The following is a 20,903-nucleotide window of genomic DNA, read 5'->3' on the forward strand; positions in this document are numbered from 1 at the left end:
ATACCAGCTTCCACCTCTCTGTCAGAAACATGAATTAATTTCTTAGATAAGCAATATAACTATGGAAAATGACTTCTCAACACATCAAACTCCATAACCTGGATAAACAGTTTCTCACATTAGCATATTCCAAAGAACTTCTAAAATTCAAGGAAAATGTATGTTCTAAAACATACAACATGCATATAAAAATTACAAAGTATTCTACTTTTCATTCACGATTTTGTGATTCTATCATCCCTTGTGGTTCTTCCATGTTTCCATGAACAAGATTTATCTCGCTCTCATGTTGCCTTATGCTACAGCTAAAATCGCACACGCACACACAAACTCTTGCTCAGAACTCTTAAATTTATTCAGAAGCAAAACCGTTAGACATAAACAGGACAGAACAGTGAATGTATGATGCGTGACAGGTGCAAATGTAGAGTGTGAAATCATACCAACTTTCAATGAATAGCAGTAACATTAGAAAACTAGCACAGGGAGATAACAGAAAATTACTCATACAATGCAGGGAAAAAACCCAAAGATATACATTTTGTTGCCTGCTGCCTGTACTAATTTTACCCCTTGCAGCTCTGACTACCCCTCTGAAGCCAAGGGAAACTTGTTCCTCAGACCTTCTTAGATGTGAGAGTATCTGTGTGGCATGGCCTGAGAACCTGCCTCGGCCCTGGCTGCAGTGGAAGGCCACCCTACAGCACAGAGCTCTGCCCTCTCCTGCTGATCTCTCAAAGCCTCTTCATAGAGAACAGGGAAGCAGTAAGGGGCCGTGTCATTGATCTTGGCCAACATTTCCAGGACCTCCATTTTGCTAGTTTCAGCATAGGCTTTGGGACCCCAGAGAAATTCATAGGCTGGAGGCCTGCGATGGGGCACCTGACGGTACTCCAGGTACTGTTCCTCCACCAAATCTTGGGTGAGGAACTTCCTGGGCTCTCCATAGATCGGGTGATTCCTTCCAGCATAAACACCCATGGAACTCAGGAATTGCCACATCTCCTCCTCAGAGGCACGGCTGCCCTTCATAAAGATCACAGCCAGGAGTGTCATCACAAGACCTGTCTTGGGCAAGCTCCTCTCTCCAGTCAGACTGTCCTCACTGGAGAGGCTTAGCTTGTTGACAAGGATATAGGAGCGGTTGCTGGGGTCAACTTCCTCCAAATCCAGCCCATAGACCAGCTCAACACGCACAGAGCTTCTCCTGAGGATCTCAGGGAAGTGCTTCTTATACTTCTTGCTGATAACATTCAGCATGTCTGCATGAGTAAAGGGCTGTCGGTTGATAAACTTCTCCAGGAGGAACTTCACCAACTGACTGGCCTTACTATTGAGAGGATCTCGCAGGAAGACCTCAGAACCTGCCTCATCTGAGAGCCCGGCCCTTGCCCCTTGTTCCTCATCTGCATCAGAATTTGGATCGGTACCACGTGACCAGGGAGTGCCAAGAGGTCTCCCTCTCAGAGACCCCTGAGGAGCATGGGCTGCAGGGGAGCTTGGGAGAGCACCCACAAAATCAGGAGACAAGTGGTGGGACCATTCCCCCTGCTGCACCCCCTCAGGGGCCTGGGCATCTGCGGGATCCTGGGTCGGGTTGCTGGTCTTTTGGTGCTTCTTGTGAGTGCGGCGCTTGCCCTTGTTTCCTTGAGGCATGATGATGGCAGTCAGCCACAGCAGGAGGCAGTACAGCTGGCGAGGTGCACACCTGGGTTTGGGGAAAAATGACATCATGTTGGCCCTGTGGTCAGGGAGAGCTCTGTGGGCTTCACCCGAGGATGCTTCAGTGGATTGCAGTCACAGCAGGGCTCTAGTGACACGTGGGGTTTCTGTCACCATGGCCAGCAGGTCTCTTGCAATCTGTATCCCAAGATGGAGACTTAAAATACACCTTCAGAGTCTAGTCACCACTTCATTGGGGTCGCAGCTGGACCTCAGAGTAGGACCCTGGATTAAGGAGATACTCTGGTGTCATTCCCTATTCTAGAGCCTTTCTCAACTGCTGGTAAGAACCAGAAACCCCGTTCCACCTGCTGTGACAGTAGTGAGTGAGAAGGGGTCTGCCTTGCCACCCCTGGACACTCTGAGGCTATTTCTGTGCTGACTCTTTGGCATTCTTCAGTTCAGTGTCGAGTCTGTCAAGTATCCCCCAGTGGGAAGTGCCCAGTATTGGCTGACTGGAGCCTTTACATTCACAGACAATCTCTCATGTCACAGGTTGTTAGCTGCAGGAATCAGGGGAGCCTCAGCACAATACACCTGCCCAAGATTATGCGCCATGGCTGAGATCAGGGGCAGGTCAGGCGGAAGTCTTTCAGGAGTAGATACTTATTTGGACTTCAGTCACCTTCCTCCCTCTGAGCATGACTAGACCTTGGTGTCACCTTGAGATCTCTCCAGTTGTGTGAAAGTGAGAACTTACCCAGCAGGTAGCCACGGGAATACACTGTGGACTTCTCTGGCCTCACTGGCCTGGATACTCCAAACTGAAAAATGAAACAGCAGGTTATGGTCTTCCAGGTTCTGACTGACTTCTGCAGGGTGCCAGATTCTTTTTCATGCCGGTATGGTGTCCTTTACACTCATGAGTCCCTGTCCCTGACTCTTTGGAAGATAACGTGAAGGAGCTTCTAAGTCCTCCAAAACAGCAGGACCCCAACACCCCACCCCAATCTCAGGGTGCAGATCTTTGGGAAGCCTCTCAACCCCTCAGCCATACCCCACAGGACAACCTCAGGGCCTAGGTCTTTATGACCACCATGCAGCCCCCACCATTTACTATGTCTCAAACTCAGCATTGCAGGTCTTTAACACCACGGTCCAACCCAGCTCTCATGGAGTCCCAATCTCAGGGCCACAGGTTTTTGTGCTCCCATTCCACCCGCAGACTGTCAGAGGGTACCCTGTCCTCCCTAGACCCTCCCGTGGTACCCTTCTTAGGGCACGGTAATTGTCCCCCGTTCACCCTCTCAGCTCTTCCAGCGTACAGACCTCAGGGCCCAGGTTTTGTCCCCCAGTAGCCTGGGCCATACAGTGGTTCCAATAACAGCCGCAGATCTTTGTGCCCTGTTCCCCCTGACACCAGCCCTCCCAGGCAGCCAAATCAGGGTGTAGGCCTTGGGCCCTGTCCACCCATACAGCACACACAGGGTACCAATCTCAAGGTGCAGTTCTTTGTGCCCCGTCCACCTTTTGGCTCTCCCTGGGTATAGATTTCAGGGTTCAAGTCTTTATCCCCCGTCCACTCCACCCCACCAGCTCGCCCTCGATGTCAACCTCGGGGCACAGCTGTTGGCCCCATATCCATCCCCACAGCTCTCCTGAGGCACCAATCTCAGGCCTCAGGGCTTCATCACACATTCACCCCCACCCCCCAGATCACCCAGGGTACCAATATCACGTGCAGGTGTTGGTCTCCTACCCAACCCCACAGCTCTCACAGGTTAACAATCTTAGGGAACCAGTCGTTGCCCCCGTTAAAGCCCCAGTGCTAACAATGTTGCCATTTCAGGCTGCAGGTTTTGTTCACCCATCATTGCCTCAGCTCTTCTGGGTTACTGATCTCAGGGTACAGGTCTTTGTCCCCCACAGCTGTCCCAGGAAACTAATGTCAGGGCAAAGCTATCCAGGGCCGCACCTCTTCTGGGGTACTGATGACAGGGTACATGTATTTGTCCCCCATACCCACCCAACCACAGCTCTCCCAGGGTACCAATCTCAGTGTGAAGGTCTTGGCCCCTGGCCACCCCTGCAGGTCCCTCAGGGTACCGGGGGTACTTATTTCTGGCCCCAGGTCTTTGTGCTCATCTAAACAGAGCTCTCCCGGGGTCCTGATCTCAGGACACAGGTATTTGTCCCCAAACCCCACCTAATCCCGGGGTACCTGCCGCCCCTTCAGCTCCGAGGCTGAATCTTCCTGCTCTCCCAACCTGCCCTGTGGTGAGTCAGGGCCACAGATCATCTACATGTCCCAATCCCCTGGACTCCCTGCCTTACGTCACAAGGTCTGTGACGTCCCTTGCTGACCCTGCCCACGGCCACTGGGTAAAGCCTTTGTTCACAGGGAGCCCACGGCTGAGGGGATGGGTACTTTGGGCCTCGGTGGCAGGTCGGGGTCTCTGAGAATGACGCCAGGAGGACGTGGTCTCCATCTCCACCTATCCCTCCCCCTTTAGAGCCAGGACATAGTGGGTTTTCAGGGTTTGTCCTCACACTGAGGTCAGGTTACCAGAAGACACGGCTGGTCCCACGGGGACGTGTTCGGCTGGAAGCCGTCCCTCAGGGCAGGCCCGAGCTTCGAGGACTTTCTGGCCGGAAGTAGGGGCCCACTTCCGGCTGGCCGCAGGCCCCGCCCACAAGGCCAAGAGGGGCGGGGCCCTGGGGAGAGGCCTTGTGGGCGGGGCTGTGGGTGTTCTTGGCCTGCCATCCGGGCACTTTGGGCATAAGCCTGCTGCTGGGACTCATGCTGTCAGCCCCAGTGACCTCCAGTACTCTTGTTTCTGGTGCTTCCAGAACAGGCAGTGACATGGCACGTGGGCCTAATGGCCGTGCTCCTTCCTCCAGCATTCACCACATGGGTGCAGCTCTCTGGGGTCCTCTGAGGGTATGGCTGACGCCCTCAGTCCTCACTCGGTGTGTCTCCTTTTCTCCTTTGCAGGGGTGACCTCGCACCCATCTGTGCACTCCAGACCAAGGCTTGCAGCAAAGACCTCAGTTACAGAGAGTCTGGCAGCCACCTCCCGGTACCCACATCTGACCACTGCTGCCCAGGGTCTCCTGCACCTGCCAGCCCTCTGTGAGTCAGTCACCCTTCTGAGTGGGGGACAGGCCGCGTGTGTGTGTCTTCTGTTCAATAGCACCTCTCACTGCTTGCCCGGGGACCTCACGACCCTGCCACAGTGCCCTCTTCTGATGGGAGAGCAGCCTCTTTTAAAAATATATATTTGTTTTCATTTTATTATTACTTCTTTTTAAATGGTCATCATCATTCTATGATACATATGCCCTGGGATTTCCCCTGCCTCCTCTACAGATCCCTCCCCTAAACCCCACCCCTGCCACACAGAATTCCCCTATATTATTATATAGTATAGCTCTTCATACACAGTCACATGTCCATCATTGTGGGCATGGACAATGGCAGAGAGTCCAGCCTGCCATTGTCAAGATACAGCTAATAATATCATTAGTAGTCCATCTTGATCTGGAAGTAGAGATGCATACTGCACTATATCCTGATACGGAGCCCACAAACATGCCCAGGTATTTGCAGCTATATCCACACCAGACCGCAGTACCCACCATGGTCCTTTTACTCAAGAATGGGAACCACAACCCAGCCAGTACATCCCCTTGTCTTCCCTGCCAGGCCACCTCCCCTCCAGAGAACTAACACATGCCTGTGGTTGCTCGTACCCATCCTGGCATAGCCCCCATTCGTCCTAGCCTTTGCCTTCGTATGTTGCAAGCTGGCCTGACCTAGCCACCCCCCAGGTCCCAACTCTCATTTGTGGTTGCTGCAGCCTGGCCCTGCTCAGTCTGCTCCCGTCCCTGGCTCGTGTGAACCAGTAGGTGTGATACCCTAGCCCAGCCTGGCATGATCTGCACTCCAGCCTGGTTTCTGCACTCGCCAGTGGACTAAGATCTGCTGGGTCCTGCCCGGTCCGCCCCCTTCCAAAACCAACCCGCACACTTGCCAATGGGTGCGGTTACCTTGCCCAGCTTACCCAACCCCTAGGTGAGGAACACGTGGTCACTGGTAGGAGCTATGGCCCAGTAGGGTAGTTTCCCAGGTTCCCCACTCAGCCCACTCCCAGACCCCGATCTCACATGCTCCAGCCGGTGCTAGGTCCTTACCCGGCATAGCCTGTCCCTCCAAATTGGCCTTTGTATGAGCTGGTGAATATTGCGAGCAAGCCCGCCACACACTCTGTTTTAGGATGCACATGCAGGTGCTGCATCTTGGACCTGCCCAGCCTATTCTCAGCCCCAGTACCCATGAGTGTTGGCGGGTTCCATGTTCATAAGTAATTCAGCCAGTCAGAACCCCAACTCTTGAGCTAACCAGTGGGACTTGTGTCTGCATAGTGTTGGGCCCACTTATCCCCCACAGAGTCTACCCCCGGACCTGGTTCTCTCACATGCTGGTTAGTGTCATAGCTCTGCCTAATGTGACACCTGTTCCAACACTCAAGCAGGTACTTGGATCTAGTGCTGCGCGACAGGCCCCCAGCCATAGCTTTCATGTGGTCTGACGTGCGGCAGTCAGTGATGCTCTGTGCTAACAAGGCCGTCTCAGGACTCCCATGTGGGCTGGTGAATCAGTCTGACCCATACACATCTTCTAGTCTCTCCCCTCTATACCACCAGGTCTCAGTCCCCTCACTTATCAGCGAGTACAGTGGCCCAGATGTTAGGTGTCCTCAGGGTTCATTCCTCACACGCGTGTTGTGCATATCCATGGATGTCCCTAGGCAATAATTTGTTACCCCCAAATTCCCAGTTCTCATTGGTGGGCAGTGAGCAGGTAAAACCTGAGTAAAGATGGTGTCGGCTATTGTATAATCAGCCAGGGGTGGGCTGTGCATTCCGTTCATCAGCCAAAATTGGCCAATGAAGCAGAGGTTCTGCTCTGCATGCACGGCCCATGGAGTTAAGGAGTGCATCCTTTTTGAGAGAGAAAGAGAGACAGACAGACAGAAAGAGGAAAAAAGATTCTCCTTGTGCCTGTTCACCCCCCAAATGTCCATACCAGTCAGGTCTGGGCCATTCTGATTCCAGAGTTCACAAACTCCGTCTGGGTTTCCCATGTGAGTGGCAGGAAAACAAGCACTTGGATCACGGTCAACAACCTCCCAGGCATGTTATCAGGAACATGGCTCAGAAGTATGGAGTAGCTGGGAATCAGAACTGGCACTCAGATAAGAGATGATGACATCCCATGCAGCATTTCTTCCTTTTGTTTCACCATACCTACCCCTTTGATGTTTATTTTGCTGATTTTCATCAATCTGAAAGGGGGCACGATAGAGAGAGATGCCGAGAGCCACGTTTCCCAATGGCTCATTTATTCCCCACGTTTCGATGACAGCCAGGTGCTAGACCTGGCTGTTGTTTACAACACTATCAAGGTCTCCTGGGTCAGGATCAGGGGCACGGCCATGTAGGCCATTGTCCACTGCCTCTCAGAATGCATCTCTAGGAAGAGGGATTGGAAGCAGTGTAGTCAGGACTGAACCAGCGCCCCTGTTGGAGAAGTGGGTATCTCAAAGCAGTGTCTTAACCCAAGGGCTCCAGGGCTTGGCCAGGGCCTTTTTCAAGGACACACCCAGTGTTTTGGCTGTGGCTTCTTTACTGGTCCACTGTCATCCTTTTTTGAAGATGGGCAAGCTTCCTTGGAACCGTATTAGGCTGTAAGCCATAACTTGCTGTTATGCACTGCTTATGTAAATACCCAACAGATAACACTCTCAGCTTTTCATTAGTTGCATTTTCAATTCCATCTATATGAGAGAAAACAACGCTTGAGAGAAGGAGTTTGTTCTGGCAGCACTCTCTCCAACCTCTCACACCTTAATTGGAAATAAAAACCAACTTCTTTCCTTGCTAGTTAGGAAACACAGTATCTAACCCTTGAAACTGACAAGAAGATGCCCTGAAGATCCTGCTGAGCTCTTGATTTGTATGGCCTGATCTCTAATAGCACAGAGCTGCTGGGTCAGATGCCTTAATCTGTTTTGTGTAGCTGCAGCAATACCTAAATCTAGGTTTGTTTCTGCAAATTTGGAGCCTGGCAAGTTTGGGATTAATGGTTCCTTCCACCTTTGTTCAGGTCGTCCTTGCTGTCATACCATAGTTAGAAAACAAGAAACAGAAAGAGGAGAAGGTAAGGGCAGGAGAGAGAAGGAGAGAGGCAAGTCCAGTGTATCTTTTGACAATGAGCCCTGTCACACAGAAATGAACTCATTTGAACCTGTTATTGGGAATGTCGAATTGATAGCTCCACTATAGGTTGAGCCATCATAGTTCTAATCACCTCCCATTAGGCCCCACCTCGCTACACTCTTATATGCTCAATTAGATTTCCAACTTCTAGGGGTTCATCTCCAGAATAGAACATTCAGGGGTTGGCACAGTGAGTTAATCCTCAGCCTGTGGCACCAGCATCCCATATGGATGCCGATTCTAGCTCCAGCTGCTGCGCTTCCAGTCCAGATCCATGCTTGCAGCCTGAGAATTCAACAGAGGAGTATGGCTCAAGTGCCTGGGGCACTTCACCCATATGGGAGTCCTGGGGAAAGCAGGCAAGAGCTGGTCCCTTCTGGGCCAGTGCCTTTCAGGGGTCCCACTTCCAGACTCATCATAATGCCCTGTCCTCTCTCATTGTTCTGATCAGTGGCACACATCTGTAAACCATCAATCAGGTTTTCCCTTGCAAACCAGGCAGAGAATAGCCCCAGTCTATGCTTCATACGAGAGGGAGAGTCTGTAGCACAGGACATCAGGCCCTGGAGGTGGTGGGCTATCAGATACAATGCATTGATGTCTTCCTTTGCTTTACCAACTGGACTTTGCATGTTGTGTATGTCTGAAAGATACACGTTCAACAGTAAAATAGTGGAGTAGGGCGGTACTGTGATTTCTCGATCTTTCATGTTATCTGATATTACACATGGTGTCTTGTCTTTATTCTGATCACCTGTTTATTCCATGTGATTGGCATTGTAGCTGTGTGTTCTGAAACAGTAGTTTAAATATGGGGCCAGTGTATCTGGACTTAACGTTTTGGAACTGTGACATTACAAAATTACATGACAGAGGCATGCCTGAGGCCAGGAGTGGAAAAGGTTTCCTCAGTTTGGAAAGGTGTTGGCTCTTGACTACACCAGAGCAGGGATCTACTTCCCACTCTGCCAATTACAGGCCAATAAAAATGACACATTTGCAGCTATTCCTTCTTTGCACTGACCTTGCTAAACCTATCTTATAGCAACTCTGGAATGTATGTTCTATATGTACACTATATGGCTTGCTGATTAGGACACTTGGAGCCTTTAATAAATGAAATTAATTTTACATGATATGACCTCTAGTTTTCCAAATTATGTAATGATAACCAGTATTGTCAGATGTCATGAAACAATTTCAGAAAATTTAGGTGTTCAGATGTCCCTCAATTCTGGATTTTTCACAGCCTTGGTTTTAACTCTTATTTTGCTGAATTTGTCCTGCATACTACATTTCATATTTGTGAAAAATGTAGGGAAGCACACCATCCAGTTGGCTTTTCTAAATTCACTGGAGTAGGGGATATGCAGTGAGTGACGTCAGAATAGTTACCTGCCACTCTTCAGCAAGCAGGTGTCTTTTATTCACAGAAATACTGAAGGAATGGGGAAAACAAAGAATTTATCTTCATGTATTTCTTTTCACTTTTATCTGAATATCATCCTTTAGTTTCTAAAAGTTCTTTCACATTGCCACGAGCGTTCCCATTCATGCCCTCTTACCTTATGCTATAGTAAACACACACACACACACACACACACACACACACTCCTGCACGTGCACACAGAGTATTTCTCCACTTGTTCCCAAATACCAAAACTGTTGCTCTAAAGCTGTCAAAGAGCAATAAAGGGTTGATCCATGACATGAAGAAACTTGAGAATGTTGAACAATAGCAATTTTCACTAAATGTCAATTCGAGTCCTGCTTACCCTGTACATGAGCCAGCGTTCTGTTAACATACTTGGGAACATTGCAGAATATGACCCAAACAGTTGGGCCTCTGATACCCTTGTGGGAGACAAGTATGGCATTCTAGCTCCTGGCTTTGGCCTGGTCTGACCCTGGCTGTCATTGAGTATCTGCGGTAGAAACCAGTGAAGATTCTATCTCTGATTAAGCTACAATATCAAAGTAGAGTGGCAGCAATTTTACTACTACTGATTGAATGTTCTTTCCCCTTAAACGTGTGTGTGTGTGTGTGTATACACAATTCAGCTATATATCCCTAGAGATAGTGCTATTTGAAGCTAAGTCTCTGTGAGCTAACTTGTTTTATATGACATGTGAGGAAGGTGTCATAAGGTTAGTGTTCATACAAGAAAAGAAAGTAGATCCTCTACCCTCCTGTGCCATCCCTACTTCCCTCACCTCTCCCCAACCCTGTCCTTTCACCTCCTACACCTCCTGTTTGTCTTCCCTCTAAAATTCAACTCCCACTCTGTCGCATGCCCTTTGCCTCTCTTCTCCATGCCCAAGTGAAGACAGTGCGACAGCCAGTGTTTGCAAGCCAGGAATGGCACTGTTGTCAGGAGTTTAATTTGTGGCACATGCTTTTTGGATTTCAACAATTTCTGGTCTCTGGAACGATAAGAAATAAATGTCTGCTGTTCAGGCACATGGTCTTTGGCACTTTGCTTTGGCAACCAGAGCAAACTCAAAGCTTTTCCCTCTCAGCTCTGCAGCACACCATCTGAGAGCATATACTCTAATCTACCATGCCTACTGCCTCAATTAGACTAGTGCACATCATAAATGAAAGATGACATCTCACTGGGCATTTCAAGTTTTCCAAAGTACTGAACTCTCTCAGGAAATTTACAGCTGACTGCTCTCATAAGAAACACCCTGTCTTATTGTAGTTAGACGCCTCAGCGTGTTACAGTACATACTCCTTGTATAGCCACAGCCTGCAGGACTCAAAATTCTCACTGCAGGGGCTTGGTCTCCCTTATCTTGGCACCCGTTCCTACCAAGGAGCCTTGTAAGTGCTAGATGTTCCATTGATGATGGGTGAAGAGTCAGGATGCGTAAAGTCTCATTTGCAAAGGTTTAATATTGCTTACTCTACAGCATACACTAGGAACAACACAGATCATTTGATTTTACACAACAAGATGCTGGAAGAAATCAGAGGAAGTAACAATTTATCGTTTAACTCTTATGTTCCAGTTTTACACAACAAGACTCTGGAAGAAATCAGAGGACATAACAATTTATCGTTTAACTCTTATACTCCAGCTTTACACAACAAGACTCTGGAAGAAATCAGAGGAAGTAGCAATTTATCGTTTAACTCTTCTCCAGCTTTACACAACAAGACTCTGGAAGAAATCAGAGGGATCAATGAGTTATCATTTAACTCCCCCCCATTGTAATCATCCACTTATTTTACTATACAGTCTTTTCACATGGAGATTCCCCTCCTCACACCATATATGCATGTGGTTTTTATTTCTTTGGATGATAGGAACAGGTGGAAGAAAACGCTGGACGTGGGGACTGGAAGGCTGCACCAGCTGCACGCTGGCTTCGGGCTCTCTCTTGCTCATCTCTCAGTGCCTCTTCATACTGGGGTGCGAAGGCACTAGGAACGGTATCATTGAGCTTGGCCATAAACACCAGGACTTTCATCTTGCTGGTTTCAGCATGGGCCTTTGGACCCCACAGGAACTCGTAGCATGCAGGATCACTGCCTGGCACCTGCTGGTATTCCAGGTACTGCAGCCTCACTAAATCTTTGGTGATGAGCTTCCTGGGTTCTCCGTAGACCAAGTGCCTCCTACCGTCGTACACTCCCATCGCGTTCAGCAATTTCCAGATGTCTTCCTCAGAGGCTCGGTTGCCCTTTAGGAAGATCATACCCAGGATAGCCATCACGAGGCCGGTCTTGGGTAAGCCCCTGCCAGGACGCACCCTCCCGTTGTTGGGCAGTTTCAGTTTGCTGATCAGGTTGTAGGACGGCACGTCCGAGTCGGCTTCCTTCACTTCAACTGCAAAAACTACACTGATGTGCTCAGAGGCTTTCTTAAGGATCTCATCAAACCGGTCTTCATAGGTGGGGTCGATAATCTGCAGCAGGTCGGCCTTCAGGATGGGCTTTTTCATCTTGAACTTGTACAGCATGTACTGCTCCAGCAACAGGGTCATCATGCTTATGTTTCTGTCTGAGCTGTCAGAGCGGAGAAGGGTCCTGAAGACGTTTTCCCACTCCTGCATTTGGATAGTGGTAGGGCTATCAGATTTAGAGGAAGAACCACCTGCAGGAGTCGCAGTGGCAGATGCTGCACCTTGCAGCTCCTCCTGGGAGCTGCTGCACGAGTGAGCAACAGGCCCACGCTGCGGGGCGGGTGGGGACTCCTGTGCTGCAGCTGCTGCTTCTCCTGTAGCCTCAGACTTCCGAGTTTCGTTTTGCTTCTCACGGCGTTTTGCATGGGTTTTGTGCTTATTTTGGCGTCGAGGCATGACTCTGGTTGGGAATGGTCAGAAAGAGGAGTGTGGACAGGACAGGAGTTGCTTCAGGCAGCTAGAGGGTAGAGAATGAAAGGGTATGAGCTCCTTCTGAAGGGAGAGCGCTTCCTTGCTTGGCATTGCTGCCAGGGGCTACCTGAGAGTTAGGAGGGTTGCTCCTCCCATGATCTGCCTGGGAAAGTGGTTCTCATTCAGGGAGTCACATTGTCATCTCTTTACTGTTGGGAATACCTCTTTTCTGCTGCCTGGTGTGTCTACCCTTGCACTAAAGATGGCATTGATACAAAGTGAGAGGGAGCCCCATGCTGCTAGCCATGGACCTCCTAGTGCTGAATGCACTAGATGGGGGCTGCGATGCTTGGTGGCTGAGTGGCTCTACCCTTCCTTGGTCCCCTGACCTGGCCTGGAACTCAGTGCTACTGTTGCATCACCTGAGACTCTCTGGGTGGATATGAGTCCACCTCGTCTGCCATAACCTCCTTGATGGAGAATAGAGGATGGATCCTGGGGTCCCCTCTCGTCAGCCTTCCCATTATACATCATGAGTCTCACCTTGTTTCCTGGAAATTACTCTACTATGAATATTAGTTCTCTTTTTGAAGAAAAATCTATTACCATTATGAGCACCGGTTCCCACCACAATCCCTTCTGGCCCACCCATCCTGTATGGACAACCACAAATAATATGCCACAGGAAGAAATGACTAAATGATTTCCAGAAGCATCCCTAGTGTACCAACTTCCCAGGCTGTAGGGATTGGGTTCCCTCCATCTCCAAGAGTCACTGAGTGTTGGCTGTGCTGAGAATGAATTCTTTGCTGGCTTAAGGACCTTCCCTGACAAGCAAGGCCTTTGAAACCCAGAGTCTCCTGGCGGCAGATAGCCAGATAACCAGCGTGGTCTTTATCACCACTGACGGCAAACCTGACACCAGTGTCCCCCAGCCCATCACAGGATACCAATGTCAGGGGTGGGGGTCTGTGTGACCCCTTTTTTCACCCAACCCCTGACAGTATACTAATCTCAGGCATTGGTGTCTTTTTTCCTCCCTTATACCCCGACCTCTCACAGTGTACCAATTGCAAGGGTGAGGGTGAGTGTGTCCTATATTATACCCTGGAACCTCATAATGTACCAATCTCAGGGGTATGGGGTCTATGTGGCCACCAATCTCTCCCAGTTCCTACAGTGTAACAATCTCAGGCATTAGGAGGTCTGTGTGACATCCATTCTCCCTCAGCTCGTCACACAGTCCCAAGATCATGGGTGGTGGTGTGTGTGACCCCCATTGTTCCATAGCCCCTGAAGGTATACTAGTCTCAGGTTTGTGGCTCTTGTGACTTTAGTTTCTCCCCCAGCTTGTCACAGTGTACCAGTCTCAGGGGTGAGAGTCTGGGTGAGGTCCATTTTACCACAGCCCCTCATGGTGTACCAATCTCATGCCTAGGGGTCATTTTGACCTCCATTATTCCCCAGCCCATTACATTGTACCAATTTGAGGCGTGGGAGTCTGTGTGACCTGCATTATACAGCAGCCCCTTACAGTGTATTAATCTCAGGCATGAGGGTCTGTGTGGCCGCCATTCTCCTCTAACTCCTCATAGTGTACCAATCTCAGATGTGGGGGTCTGACCTCCATTCTCTACCAGCCCCTCACAGTGCACCCATTTCAGATTTGGGGTCTGTGAAACCTCCATTCTCCTTTAACCCTTCACAGTGTACCAATCTCAGGCATCGGGTACTGTGTGAACCCCATTCTCCCCAAGCCCCAGATAACCAGCATGCTCTTTTCTGCAGCTGCCCTCAAACCTCACACCAGTCTCCCCCAGCCCATCACAGGATACCAGTCCCAGGAGTGGGGTCTTTTTGACCTCCATTAACCCCACCACTCAGAGTATACTAATCTCAGGCATCCATTCTTTTCCAGGCCCTGGTGGTATACCAATCTCAGGGGTGGGGATCTTTGTGAACCTTTTTTCCCCTCAGCCCATGACAGTATTCCAAACTCAGGCCTGGTTTTTTTTTTTCCCTGCATTATACCCCAGCTACTCATAGTGTACGAGTTGCAAGTTTGAAGTATTATGTGTCCTCCATTATACGCCAGATCATTATACTGTACTAATCTCAGGGATGGGGGTCTGTGTGACCTCCATTATACTCTAGCCCCACTCAATGTATCAATCAACCTTGGGGATGGGGTCTACGTGACCTCCATTCTTCCCCAGCCACTCATGGTGTACTAATCCCAGACTTGGGTTTCTGCGTGACCTCCATTCTCCCCCAACCCATCACAAGTGTACCAATCTCAGGGGTGCAGGTCTATGTGACCCCCACCTTCTCCAGTCCCTCATGGTTTACCAATCAGTTGAACAGGTATTTATGGGCATATTTTCTCCCTGCCCATATGTATCAATCTCAGATGCACTTGTGTGACCACTCCAAACCCACAGCCCTTCATGGGGTAAAAGTCTCAGGGTCTCAGGTTTTTGGATCTCAGTCCACCCTGCCTGCCTCATGGTGTAGCAAGCTCTGTGGTCTAGGTCTCTGTGACCTCACTCCAACCTAGCCCTCACAGGGTAGTCAAGCGGCCCAGCTCTTTGTGCCCTGTCCACACCCAGCCACACCCCATTCATCAGTCTCTGCAGTGAGGGCTTTGTCATCCCCAGCTTCGGGGTACACACCTACTTCCCACCCAGATCTGAGGCAGAGTGTTAGTCTTCTCCCACCCATAGTTCTGTTTTATTCAGGCCCTGGACCCTCTAAATGTTCAGATTTCTATCAGGACTCAAATTCAACCATGCTTGAATAATTGGGGAGGTACAGACACAGCTGTCAGGAGTGTTTCTTGCAGATTTATCATGGCTCAGGAGAAGTCCCTCGTCCCTCCCTTGGTTGAATTGTGGGCTCCCACTTGACCACGGCCTCCCCTTGCTGTGACTCAGTGGCAGTCACTCGTCTCTCCCTTGATTAATATGTGGGGCACCCATTTGACTGGGGCCTCCCTTTCCTAGGACTCAGCGGCAATCTCTTGTCTCTTCCTTGGCTCAATACAGGATGCCCACTTCCCTTGGGCTGCAACTTGCTGGGTTACTGGAAGGTAGAAATAATGGAATAAGTGAAAGTGAAAACTCACCCAACAGGAGGCCACAAGAATGGAGTGTGGACTTTTCTGGCCTCACTGGCCTGGATACCCCAAACTGAAAAATGAAAAAGCAGGTTACGGTCTGAGGTACTGATTGACATCTTCAGGGTCCTAGGTTTGTTTTTAGTTCTACGTTGATATCCATATTTGGAAAACAACTTTAAATTCTGTCAGCTTGACAAAGACGTGGTGGTTCAGTGAGTATAGTAGGATGCATCTGTCTTCCTCCCTCCTCCAGGTGACAATAATGGAGGACTCCAGGGTGTCATGTCTGCCATACTGAGAATGGTCCCCACCGTAGAGTGGGTTCGTTGTGTAATATAGACAAAATGGACATATTACTTGATGCCATCTGTCTATCTTTTACACTGAATAATTCCTGTCTGTGACTCTTTGGAGGACAACGTGAATGAGTATGTTAGCCTCATCCCCAGCAGGATCCCACTCCAAGTCAATCTCAGGGGCCCAGGTCTTTGTGAACTCTGTCAACCACTGGGCTCTCACAGACTACCACTCTCAGCAGCACAGGTCTTTGTGAGGTCAGTCCCCAACCAGAACCTCACTAGGTAAAACCTGACAGGCCAGGTCTTTGTGAGGTCAGTCCAACCAAGCCTCACTGTCCTGGACCAATCTCAGGGTCCCAGATCTCTGTGACCTCAGTCCACCCCCAGCCACACCCTTTATACCAATCTCAGCAGCCAAGGTCTTTGTGACATGGGGTACTTTTGGATCCTCTGTGGATACAAATCTGGACACAGGTATTTCTGACATCAGTCTACACCCCAGACACACCCCCTACACCAATCTGAGCAGCGCACATCTTTGTCATCTGCAACCTGCCCCAGAACCCTAGACACTAACAGGGTGCCAATATCAAGGGTCCAGGTGTTTGTGACCACAGTACAGCCCCAGCCGTCCACAGTGTACCAGTCTTGGGGGCACATGTCATTGTGACCTGAGCCCACTTGGCCTCTCATGGTGTACCAATCTCAGGGGCATGGGATATTGTGACCCTGTTACACTCCCCTGCCCCACAATGGGGTAGTAAACTCCTGCCCTCCTCCCCAGCACGGAGGCTGAGTCTTCCATATCTACTGTACATAGCTGTGGTATAATCAGGACCTAAGTTCTAAATGTCCAAAGCTCTGTGATAAAAGATTCACATTGATTGGACTTCCAGTTTTGAATATAGGGAATCAACACACTGGGCTGTCATGTGGCTCTCCACTGCTCAGTGCTGCCGTCAAACAGGAAAAGGGAACTGACATTCACCCGAGTGCAGGTTTGAGTATTTGTTCAGCAGCAGACAGGGCCAAGCTGCATTTCCCACCATGCAGCACTATGGTCAAATAGAGCAGGAGGACTTACATCCACCAACGCCATGTTTAAATATTGGGGTGGGGCAGACGGGGCACCCTGTGTCTCTCCACCACTCAATGCTGTGTTCAAATAGGACAGGAGGACACATATTCACCCACCACAGTTAAACATTGGGGAACAGAGATGTGGCCGTCCTGTGTCTGTCCTTGACTCACATGCTATGCGTAAATAGGGCAGGAGGACTTCCTTGTTTAAATATTGGGGAAGGCAGACGGGGCGTCCTGCCTCTCTGCGCTGCTCAGTGCTATGGTAACTTGGACAGGAAACGAACATTCACTGACGCCATGTTGAAATACTGGGGAGAGGCAGCCGGGCCTTCCCGAGTGTCAGTGCCACCCACTGCTATGTTTACATAAGATAGGAGAACACACATTTACCATCGCCATGTTAAATCGCCACGTTAAACATTTGGGAATGGAGATGGGCCGTCCTGTGTCTCTCCACACCTCAATGCTGTTAAACAGGAGGACATAGATTCACTGACGCTATGCTTAAATTGTGGGGAGGGGCACTTGGGGCCGTCCTCTGTCTCTCCTCACCTCAATGCTGTTAAATAAACAGGAGGACACACATTCACCCACACCATGTTTAAATATTGGTTGGGGAGCAGACGGGGTGTCCTGCCTCTCTGCACTGCTCAATGCTGTTAAATAAACAGGAGGACACACATTCACCCACGCCATGTTTAAACATTGGTTGGGGGGCAGGTGGGGCATCCTGCTAACTAGGACAGGAAACGAACATTCACCGACTTTGTGTTTATATGTTGGGGAGAGACAGTCGGGCCTTCCCGAGTTTCTGCACTGACTAGTGCTATGGTTAAATAGGACAGGAGTGTAACATTCACCTACGCAGTGCTTAAATTTTGGGGAGGGGCAGGCGGGGCATCCTGCGTCTCTCCACCACTCAATGCTGTGGTCCAATAGGACAGGAAAACACATTCACCCACACCATGTTGAAGTATTCAGAGGCAGCACACAGGGCCGTCCTGTGTCTCTCCAGTCCTCAATGCTACGCTAAATAAAAGGAGGACACACATATACCGACGCCATGTTAAATATTGGGGACAGGACAGGGCCGTCCCGCGTTTTCCCCCCGCTCAGTGCTATGGTCAAATACGACAGGAGGACAAACGTTCACTGACGCCATGTTAAATATTGGAGACAGGACAGGGCCGTCCCGCATCTTCCCCCTCCCCCCCAGTGCTGTGGTCAAATACGATAGGAGGACGAACGTTCACTGACGCCATGTTAAATATTGGGGACAGGACGGGGTCGTCCCACATCTTACCGCCCCCCCCCCCCCCCCCCGCTCAGTGCTGTGGTCAAATAGGACAGGAGGATGAACATTCACCGACGCCATGTTAAATATTGGGGACAGGACAGGGCCGTCCTGCATCTTCCCCCCCCCCCCAGTGCTATGGTTAAATACGACAGGAGGACGAACGTTCACTGACGCCATGTTAAATATTGGGGACAGGACAGGGCCGTCCTACATCTCCTCCCGCTCAGTGCTATGATCAAATAGGACAGGAGGACGAACATTCACTGACGCCATGTTAGATACTGGGGACAGGACAGGGCCGTCCCACGTCTGTCACCCCGCTCAGTGCTGTGGTCAAATAGGACAGGACGAACATTCACTGACGCCATGTTAGATACTGGGGACAGGACAGGGCCGTCCCACGTCTGTCACCCTGCTCAGTGCTATGGTCAAATAGGACAGGATGAACATTCACTGACGCCATGTTAGATACTGGGGACAGGACAGGGCTGTCCCACGTCTGTCACCCTGCTCAGTGCTGTGGTCAAATACGGCAGGACGAACATTCACTGACGCCATGTTAGATACTGGGGACAGGACAGGGCCGTCCCACGTCTGTCACCCCGCTCAGTGCTATGGTCAAATACGGCAGGACGAACATTCACTGACGCCATGTTAGATATCGGAGAACAGAGTGGGAGACGTCCTATATCTCTTGCCGGTCAGTGTTCTGGTCAAATAGAACAAGAGGACGAACATTCACCAACGCCATGTTAAATATTGGGAACAGAGATGCCGTCATCCCGCCTCTCTTCCCCACTCAGTGGTATGTTAAATAGGAGGATGAACATTCACTGACACCATGTTCAGTACTGAGGAATAGAGTCCGTCCCACGTCTGTTCCCCGCTCAGTGCTGTGGTCAAAAAGGACAGGAGGATGAACATTCACCGGTGCCATATTTAAACAATGGGGGGGGCAGATGTGGCCTTTGTGCGTTTGTTCCCCTGAGAGTTCTCCTTTTCCCGGTGTTCCTCGTCTCTCCACTGACTAAACTGCACGACACCCCCTTTTACCAGTTCCGCCCCTTCCCCAGGAAGGTAGCAATGAGCAAACATGGCCACCACCCACTCTACCCGCCCACCTTACTCACTGGCTCGGTGCCCTCCCAGGACCGAGAACGGCGCCCTCTCAGGACCGAGAACGGCAGCACTATGGTTTGGTTGGACTCCCGGCCCCCTACTGAATAGTGTATTTCTTTTCTTTCTTGCCATTAGCTCACCTTGATATGGATGGAGTCTGGAAGTCCTTGCCCGCTCTCCACCAGCTTGCCGCCAAAAGGTAAGCTCCTCCCACTCCGAGAAATGCACGCAAACAGGAAGTGAACCCTGTTGGCTCAGAGTGAATGCCTTCAGGCGGGAGAGCAGCTCAGCAGCCCTGGCGCCCCCTCTGTTCTGCGGTGCACAGGTCCCTCACTTTCATGGAGATTTCTCAATCTGATTGGTTCGGAGCCCGAGACACTTTGGCTGTGACCTCAGTGCGCATTCTCGTGGGGTACTCCTCCCCCCCCCCTTTGGTATTGCATGGCCTGTGCATCCCTGAGAAATTCCTTGCAGAAGTGAGCTTGATGGTGGACTCAAGGCCTCACCCTCTTGGTCTACCACCAGAAGAGAGAAGTTCTGGCACAACCCTCACTCAGGACAGGGAGGGGGTATATTGACTCACTGATGGATTGATTCCATGGTTTGGCTCACTCCCACATGCCTGCAAGGGCCAGGGCGCCTGCAAGGGCCAGGGCACCTGCAAGCCAAAACCATATGCTGGGTACTCCGTCTGCGTCTTCCACATGGTTTGCAGGGGACTGAGTGCTTGAGCCATCTTCCAGAATGTCCAAAGTACGTTGACAGGGAGCTGGAGTGGAAATGGCATGCTGTGAGCTTCAACTGGTGCTCTTATGTCAGCTTAACACATTGGGTACCGGTCTGTGCCCCTCCCTCCCAAACTGTATCTGAAGTAATACAGCTTGGTGCACTTCTGCATTTCAGTGGTGGTGCCTCATATACATGTTTGAGTTGTGAGGAACACCATGAAAGAGCATATGCAAGGTCAGCTCCCTTACTGACCTGGGTGTGGCAGCCTAGAACAAAGCTCCTCACTCCGTGAGGCCCAAGAGGGATAGGGTAGGAAATGTGCCATCATGGTAGTCCTTTCTGTGCCCTCACAGAAGCTGCAGTCTGTGTGTGCACATTACACCTCACCGATGCCTGCCACTGGAGAACTTAGGAAGCCATATTAGAGTGGCTGGGTTTGAGCCCAGCATCTTCTGAACCAAGCTTCCCGATTACATGGTCTCAGAAAGGCCACGGGTGCTAAGTACTAGTCCTAAGTACTATAGTACTAAGCACTAGTGCTCAGTACTAAGTACCAGGCACTAAATAACAGGCACTAAAAGGACTGCATACTTGGTGCTAAGCACTAGTACCAGATACTAAGTACTAGGTGCTAAAGTACTAGGCACTAAATACCATGTACTAGTTTTAGGTGTTAAGTACTAGTGTTAAGTACTAAGCACTAGTACTAAGCACTAGTACTAGTACTGAGTACTAGGTGTTGATAGCTTGGTGCTCAGTACTAGTACTAAGTAATACAGAGATGTCCTTAATAGGACCCCTGCCACTCCAAAGGAGAATTGCATTCAGACTCGAACTCCTGACCTAGTGCTGGAAATTGAAGGCAATTAGGGAATAAGCCGGTACATGGAAGTCTTCTGTCTTTATGTGTCAGTGTCTCTGCAATTCAAACACATCCTTGAAAGGAAAGTATTAGCTTTGGCCTCATTGGAGATCTCTTTGTTCTTCTCAG

General features: G+C 50.1%; 2 protein-coding genes across 2 annotated transcripts; both read right to left on the reverse strand.

Annotated features, from left to right (window-relative positions):
* Positions 1–331: 331 nt before the first annotated feature.
* LOC101527066 (melanoma-associated antigen B4-like) lies at positions 332–4,248 on the reverse strand. Its single transcript, XM_004587955.3, has 3 exons — positions 4,213–4,248; positions 2,423–2,486; positions 332–1,708 (listed from the first exon to the last, which is right to left on the reverse strand). Exon 3 carries the CDS (start codon positions 1,654–1,656, stop codon positions 628–630), a length of 1,029 nt encoding a protein of 342 aa, XP_004588012.3. The 5' UTR covers positions 1,657–1,708; positions 2,423–2,486; positions 4,213–4,248; the 3' UTR covers positions 332–627.
* Positions 4,249–11,157: 6,909 nt separating this feature from the next.
* On the reverse strand, positions 11,158–19,467 carry LOC101523580 (melanoma-associated antigen B5-like). Its single transcript, XM_004599755.3, has 3 exons — positions 19,324–19,467; positions 15,392–15,455; positions 11,158–12,313 (listed from the first exon to the last, which is right to left on the reverse strand). Exon 3 carries the CDS (start codon positions 12,250–12,252, stop codon positions 11,239–11,241), a length of 1,014 nt encoding a protein of 337 aa, XP_004599812.3. The 5' UTR covers positions 12,253–12,313; positions 15,392–15,455; positions 19,324–19,467; the 3' UTR covers positions 11,158–11,238.
* Between the last annotated feature and the right edge of the window lie 1,436 nt (positions 19,468–20,903).

Source organism: Ochotona princeps, chromosome X, assembly GCF_030435755.1.
Source record: "Ochotona princeps isolate mOchPri1 chromosome X, mOchPri1.hap1, whole genome shotgun sequence".
NCBI lineage: Eukaryota > Metazoa > Chordata > Mammalia > Lagomorpha > Ochotonidae > Ochotona > Ochotona princeps.

Bases quoted from the DNA above. Each gene is read 5' to 3' on its own strand.
- LOC101527066 (XM_004587955.3), bottom strand. From the start codon at position 1,656: ATGCCTCAAGGAAACAAGGGCAAGCGCCGCACTCACAAGAAGCACCAA.
- LOC101523580 (XM_004599755.3), bottom strand. From the start codon at position 12,252: ATGCCTCGACGCCAAAATAAGCACAAAACCCATGCAAAACGCCGTGAG.